Consider the following 8,067-nt stretch of genomic DNA (forward strand, 5'->3'; position numbering starts at 1 on the left):
CAAATCCCACCATGACTAGGACTGCCGACTTCAATCAAACTAAGACTGGCAACCTCGATAAGGACTAGGCACTGATAGTCCTGTCTTGGTTGAAGTCAACGATCAATTCTTGATTGGTGCTGACAGTCTAGTCTTGGTTGACATTGGCCATCTAGTCCCAGTCGTCGCCAACGATACAGTACTAGTGAAAAACTATCGTTCAATCTTGATAGGTGCTAGTAATTTGATCTGGGTGGAAGTTAGCCATTCAGGCTGCTAATTTTGACCAGGATTGGATCGCCGACGTTGTCTTAATTACTTTTAAATTCAAACATAAAATTTAAAATTTAAAATTTTACTTAAAATAAAAAAAAGATTCTAATATTATAATTCAAAGTTTTTTATGTAATCCAAATAAATAATTCAGAATTTATAAATTTTAAATTTAAGATTTTAAATCTAAATTCTTGATCTAATTTCACTCATCCAAATACAATTTTAAAGTATTTTTTATATTTGATGAGATTTTTTATTAATTAAATCTTCCTGTGAGTCCTGAATATAATTTTTCAATGAAACACCCGTTGCAACTTGCAAGTATCTTGTGTTAGAAAACATAGCTCTTATAAGGGTGATCGTGACCACCGCAAAGCATAGTGGCAGAACACTGCTAAAGTGGCAACCACAAACACCATCATCTTCCTTAAGTCCAATCATTATGGACCCTATCTTTCACTTTCCTCTCTTCTTCTTCCACCACCGTCGTCAATGGCGAATCTCCCACAAGTTCTTGTTCTCGGTCCTCCTATTAGCTTCCCATTCACCCAATCCCTTTGCTCTCACAAGTTCAGCTTCCTTAACCCCAACACCTCTTCTCTCCCACTGCACCAATTTCTCACGGCCGACAACCGTGACCCTTCATCCGTTCGCGCCATTCTCAGCTGCACCACCGCTCCCGTCACCGCCAAGCTCCTAGACCTTCTTCCTTTCGTCGGCCTCGTCCTCACCACCAGCGTCGGATTGAACCACATTGACTTAGCCGAGTGCCACCGCCGTGGAATCCAGATCGCCGGTGCCGGGAATTTGTACTCGGAGGATGTTGCGGATATGGCGGTAGGTTTGCTTATAGACGTTGGCTCTAAAATTTCGGCGGCCAATCGGCGCATACGGTATCGGGACGGATTCAGGTCGGGTGCGTTCCAATTTCCTACAGGCTTCAAGGTTCTTTCGGATTCCTTTCAACTATTGATAACTTTTTTTTTTTATTATTTTAATTAATTTCATTTTAATTATTTTAATTGGGGGCATGTTCTCACGTGTCAAATAAAGTGTGGATCCACCTTTTTTGGCCAATAACTTTATTAATTTTTAAATTATATATATTTTTTATGCGGGACAAAATAAAGGGTATTTTTATATAACTTAGATATAGATACGATAATTTTTAATATAAATTAAAAAAATATTAATAAAAAACTATTAAAACATATTTATATTAATTAAAAATTAATAGGTTCTGAAATTTTATTACAATTCTTTGATTATTAATTAATATTAATTTTTTATTTAAAATAACTAAATAATTTTTAAAATAAAAAAAAAAAGTAACCTCCTCTATAGCCAACGCTGGACGTTGGATCGTTTTCAAAGACCTTACCAATGAGAAAATCATTGGAGTGCATGTTTGGATAAACACGTAACTGAGCTTTGGATAACCAAAACCTTAGTTGAGGCATCAAAAGCTCATTATAAAAATTTTTATTTTTGTTTGGCTACAAAAATTTTGTAAAGAGCGTTGGGAAAGAAACGGGCGTTAGAATTGAAGCTACAAAATACAGCTTCTGGAGCAACGTAACGTGGGAAAGTGAAGCTGGCATTCATTATTTTGTGGGTTTTTTCTTTCTTGTTCTCACATGATATCTCTTGGCTTCCTCAATCTCTCATCTTATCGTAAAATATTTGCACAAGGCTTCGGGAAAAAATAGAAAGAAAAAGAAATATGAGATTATACGAATATGAGATTATACAAATTTAATCATTAAATCAATTATGATTAAATTAAATGGAATAAAAAACTAATCATAAACAATAATTGTTTTAAGTTAGTAGCAATGTAATTTATTTTTTAAAATCAGTGCAACACATTTATAAATTTAAAAAAATTTAATATGTCATTTATCTTAGATTTTTTAATTCTAACTTTAAAAAAATAAAATTGTATAATTTAATTTTACCTTTCTGAAAAATTTAATTGTATGTTTAATATTCTTTCCTAAAAATATCATATTAGTTACAAAAATATATACAAAAAAATTGATGTCTATTTTTGTCATTATATATCTCAATTGGTTTTTAGAAATTGATGTCTATTTAAATTGATGTCTATTTAAAAAATATGAGATTATACAAATATGAGATTATACAAATTTAATCATTAAATCAATTATGATTAAATTAAATGGAATAAAAAAATAATCATAAACAATAATTGTTTTAAGTTAGTAGCAATGTAATTTATTTTTTAAAATCAGTGCAACACATTTATAAATTTAAAAAAATTTAATATGTCATTTATATTAGATTTTTTTAATTCTAACTTTTAAAAAATAAACTTGTATAATTTAATTTTACCTTTCTGAAAAATTTAATTGTACGTTTAATATTCTTTCCTAAAAATATCATATTAGTTACAAAAATATATACAAAAAAAATTGATGTCTATTTTTGTCATTATATATCTCAACTGGTTTTTGAATCAAATCATCCAAATAAATTTTAGTTCATTTAACTTACTTCTGAAAAAAGTATCCAAACATAAATCACATTAAAGTTGTACATTTCTTCCAACCTCAGTTTGCTAACCTCAATTAATTCTAACCTCAGTTTTAAAATTTTTAATCCAAACACACCCAGAGTCTCTGTTGTCCAGTACTCTTTTAAAATTATCAAGCGCGCGTGTGCGCATATATATATATATATATTTAAAAATAGTATTTATTCTCTTAATTATTATAAAAGTAAATTTATTATACAAATGAAATTAATATATATTTTTAAACTTATCATATGATTTATTTTTATATTACTTTATATAATATTTAAAATTATATTCTATAGAATAATTAAATTAATTATATTCGGTACAAAATTTTGTCTGTTTAATAAATTTTTTTGGGATCATCATTGCTTGTTTGCCATCACCTTTTTTTTGGGGTGGATTTCTCCTCATTATCTTTTTTTTTTTTTCACTATTTCTCCACTACAAATCTGAACTGTTCAAATTAAATTTATATTTTTAAAAATTATTAAATTTAAATTTTTAAATTCAATTTAACGGTTCAAATGTATTGATTTTTTCATTTCTCTCCTTTACAAGGGAGAGAATTTTGTAGTTATTTTGAATCGACTTTAATTTGTTTTCCTATTATATTTAAGAAAATATATCTAAATTTTGCATCTAGTCGCCAGACGCATGCATGGGGGGCTAAGGGCAGCAAGATTAGATAATCACTAAACTTCAATGTGCTTAGAACAGAACAACTTGAAGGGGAATAAAATGTAATTGACCATATATGTTTTAGTAGGGAAAATAATAATAAAAATACTTCCAAAATATTCAAATGACAGTTATGTACTTTAAAATGTAATAATTATTATTTAATCTCTAAGGACTTATTTGGCATTCTGATTTTTGATGAAGATGAAATGATACATTTGTCCTTAGTGGTGACTATTATACATTAGGAAATAAATTTGGTTGAGTTATTGATTAAAATCAAATAGAAAATACTACTTTTTTTGGGAAAATTTTTATATCAATTAAGTGCAATTAAAGTAGTCATTTTCAAAATGAAAATAGTTTTGCAAAAAGGAAGTAATCATAATTTAATCCATTTATATATTATGAATTTGTAGAAAGAAAGTAATTATTTTTTATTTCATTTTAGTTAATAGTCCAATTAAAATAGTCATTTCTCAATGTATAAGAATCATTGATTTTTAGTACTTACACTTGATTGATAAACAAATTTGCAAAATAAAAATAATTATTTTACATTTTATTTTTAATTGGTAATCCAATCAAATTAGTCATTTCTCAAGAATAGTCATTGAAAGAAAATATATTATTTTATTAAAAATCAAAATATCAGACAAATTCCTGGGGATTGAATATATCACATTTTGCATTATTTAATTATCATTTATATATTTTGAATATTTTTTGTCTTCTCCAAAAGGAGTTATTTAAAACTTGATCCCCAAGAATATGGGGGGAGTTACAAGTAAACTCCACCCAAATGGACAAATGACAAAACTATCATAAAATGGAGTAATTACTTTGAGATCCCTAGAGATTTATCTTACATAAATTTTCTTTGTGAAATTACATTTCTCACCTCTTCAAACTAATAAAAAACATAGCATAGTTGTTAAAACCTAAATTGAAGTTATAGTAGAAGTTAGTTTAGGCATGTGATAACAAACATATTTCCTATCTTAGCAACTTCACTTTAGTGATTAACAAAACAACTGGCCATAAGTTTAGTTATACACTTCATATACTTTAATAACTTTACATTTATTATTTTTTAGAGGGTCTTTAGCAAAGTTTTTAAACTCATCAAATTTAAGTAAACTCACGATAAAAATGTAAATTTGAAACATAAACTCGGATTGCAAACTTGTAAGAGTTTACATCTATTAATAAATAACTTTTAAAAATACATGATTAAATAATTAAAATATAAAATATGACCATAATTTAATTTAAATATATTTTAGGTATAAATAATTGAAATTAAATCCATCTACATTTATGAAATATTATACTTAAAATAAAAATTTTAAAATGTGACAACTTATTTTTGATATTTTTTCTCTTTTATTAATATTAATTTTTAGTTTTTGTAGTTTTATTTTTCATTGAATCAAATCCTACCGCTTCCATGAATCAAGTTTCACATAATATATACTTATTTTGTTCAATGAATTTATGAGCAAATTAACATAATTTTATAAGTTAGAAACGTAAAAATGATAAACTTAAAAAGTCAACCTTGAGTTTAATCGAATTTTATCTAATTCGAGTTTATGAGAAAAATTAATATAATTTTATAAGTTATAAACATAAAAAGGATAAATTCATAAAGTCAATTCAAAAGTTTAACAATAATAGTCTTTGAAAAATTATGTTAGATAAGATTTCAGAAATTTTAGAGTAATTATCTCATTTTATAGTATTCCTTCGTTATTTGCTTATTTGAGTTAGATTTATTTATCATCCTCCGAAGACTTCATGACCAGTATCTTCTTTTGCTGACTTAAATAAAAAAATTGCAAAAGATGTTCTGATGGTCAACTTGTAATAGAAATAAGATTTGAAATCATTTTGATTTTCAAGTATTGAAACCAAAGTAATAATAGTAATGGGTCGTCCCAATCCCAGTAGGACGCAGGCTGAGAAAGCCAACTCATGGTCCTTTCTCGAATAGGAGACAGGATGATCTCATGTCCCATAACACTCTTATTTTGGTATTTTTTTTCAGTAAGCTTTTTTTTAATGACAAATATTTTTTTCTTTCATTAATTTCTAATTCTATACTATTTGGGTGCAAAAATTATATAGTTATTATATTCCATTTAGTTCTATTTATAAGTTATTTTTAGCACGTTTTATTAGAATTAAAAAAATTTTAAATTTCATTAATTTTGTATTAAAATTTAATAAATTTTTATTTTTATCTCTAATAAATATTTTAAATCTCATTACTAGTATTTTTATTCAAAGTATTTAATAAAAATAAAAATTAAAAGTAGGCATTAAAAATTAACAAATATCTTGTAAATAAGATTAATTTTTTTCTTCTCTATCTACCTTATAAATAAAAACATAGGAATATATCATAACTTGTTCTTGTATGGAGAAAAAGTTGAACCGGTTCACTCGTTATTCAAGCTGGTTTCACTGGTCTAGAGACCTGACCAAGAATCGATTAACAAGTGCGTTTTCGGTCGAAGCTGCTGGTCTAGTCAAGTTAAAATCCAAACGAACATATGAATCATGACGTATGCTTTTCATTTCCTGTTTGACTCTGCAAACCAACGAAGCAATTATAAGCTATTTTTTCAGCTGAGAGGCAAGCGAGTCGGGATCGTAGGCCTCGGAAACATAGTCTCAGAAACAGCAAAACGGCTCGAAGCTTTCGGTTGCATCATATCGTACACCTCAAAGAACAAGAAGCCACTTGTGTCATACCCTTTCTATCAAAACATCTTGGAGCTTGCTTCTGCAAGTGACGTGCTTGTTCTCTGCTGTGCACTGAACGAACAAACAAGGCATATGGTGAACAGGGAAGTGATGATGGCCTTGGGAAGAGAAGGAATCATTGTGAACATTGGAAGAGGAAGTCTGATAGATGAGAAAGAATTGGTTAAGAGTTTAGTGAAACGAGAGATTGGAGGAGCTGGTTTGGATGTGTTTGAGAAAGAGCCTCATGTTCCTCGAGAGCTTTTTGAATTGGACAATGTAGTTTTTTCTCCTCATGCTGCTGTGCACACTTCAGAATCTATAATGGGAGTTTCTGAACTAATGGCTGCCAATATGGATGCTTTCTTCTCAAGTAAGCCTCTACTTTCACCAGCCGGGCTGTACTTTCACCAGCCGGGGTAGATTATTTGAATTGATCTACCGATTCGTGAACTTATGTCTTAAGACTTGCATAATGAGAAGAAAAATGAATACATTCATGGATGATTATACTTGAAAATTACACCAAAAGACAATCCTTCACTTGAAGGATTTACATCAAATCCCATAGCTACCTTGAGGTAACGAGGTGGGGATTTATGTTAACCTTCCTAACCTCTAACATAATGTGACACCCTTTATTTAGAATTTAGGATTACCAACTAACCAAGCGATTGACAATAAGAACTCTAGCTAATCCATTCTTCCAGCATTATGGCTGCACATTTTGTTTTTTTTTAATAAATAAAGCATATCTACTAATATTCTGGTTATATATAATGGATTGAGCTATTGATTCATCTTTTTATTGTTGGCTGTAAATTAAATTGTTTAATTAAGCTTTCGTTAATTTTGAAATTTGTTTGTAAACTTAAGTTTAAAGTTTAAACAAACTTAGAACCCATTTGAGTAAATAAAATTTGGCATTTGGGAAGTACTTCCTACTTTTCAAATGTTGAAAGTTGTTTGGAGATTTTTTAATTGAGTAAAATGACTTTTTAAATGTAAATTCAGAAAAGCTTAAGGAGTGAATTTTCAAAAGAAACTTTGGGGTGGATTTAAAACGGCAAATAGAAGTTGGAGCATTTAATGAGATGTATCTACACTACTATAAGAAGGATTTTTATATCAGTTATTTTAAATTTTTTACATTGATTATTAGGGACAAGTAAAAAAGATTGAAGTAAAAAGGTCAACTTTCCATGTCAGTTAAAAAAACTTTCCATATTGATAACAAATAAATCCAACATAGAAAGTCCATTTTTCACATTAGTTTTCCTAAAAGACTAATGTGGAATGTCTTTTTTATTAAAAAAAAATATTTTTGTTTTTCTTATTGGCAATCCAAAAAAATCCCTATTATTCGAAATAAAAAAAATAACTCACAAAAATATTAAAAAAATATTTACAACATCCAAAATACAATAAGTTTTACAATTATTATATATTAATTTTGCATACTCCTCACTTAATAAAGGAGCAAAGTGTTGGTCAATAGCACCAAAATATATACCCAATGCATCTCAAATGTAAACAAATACATTTCATTTCTATTACTTACTCGTGCAAAATTGATAGCTCTTCCCATCCTTTCAAAGTTTCAGTACTCTTCTTTACAAAATCAATATTGATTAGAGCTAGTAATTCAGGTAGACCGAATTTATATGGATTGAGCTCAATTCAGGCTAGGCTAATTCGGATCGAGCTTGAAGTATCTTACCTCTTAAAAAAATTCATATAGTCAAAACCGTTCCTAACTTTTTTTGAGCTAGTTTGAGCTGACTCATTGAGCTTAGCCAAATTGCCAACTCTATATACATATAAAGTGGCAAATTTCAACG

The 8,067-nt window shown here is 28.4% G+C and overlaps 1 protein-coding gene across 1 annotated transcript; it reads left to right on the forward strand.

The window, feature by feature from the left end:
- The first annotated feature begins 626 nt into the window (after positions 1–626).
- On the forward strand, positions 627–6,740 carry LOC129289550 (glyoxylate/hydroxypyruvate reductase HPR3-like). Its single transcript, XM_054926327.1, has 2 exons — positions 627–1,200; positions 6,110–6,740. Exons 1-2 carry the CDS (start codon positions 748–750, stop codon positions 6,647–6,649), a joined length of 993 nt encoding a protein of 330 aa, XP_054782302.1. The 5' UTR covers positions 627–747; the 3' UTR covers positions 6,650–6,740.
- The last annotated feature ends 1,327 nt before the right edge of the window (positions 6,741–8,067 follow it).

This window comes from Prosopis cineraria, unplaced genomic scaffold, assembly GCF_029017545.1.
Source record: "Prosopis cineraria cultivar Desert tree isolate PC_DT_omini unplaced genomic scaffold, ASM2901754v1 PC12, whole genome shotgun sequence".
NCBI lineage: Eukaryota > Viridiplantae > Streptophyta > Magnoliopsida > Fabales > Fabaceae > Prosopis > Prosopis cineraria.

Coding starts and splice junctions, on each gene's coding strand:
- LOC129289550 (XM_054926327.1), top strand. CDS start 748: ATGGCGAATCTCCCACAAGTTCTTGTTCTCGGTCCTCCTATTAGCTTC. Junction 1,201..6,109: donor AATTTCCTACAGGCTTCAAG/GTTCTTTCGGAT, acceptor CTATTTTTTCAG/CTGAGAGGCAAGCGAGTCGG.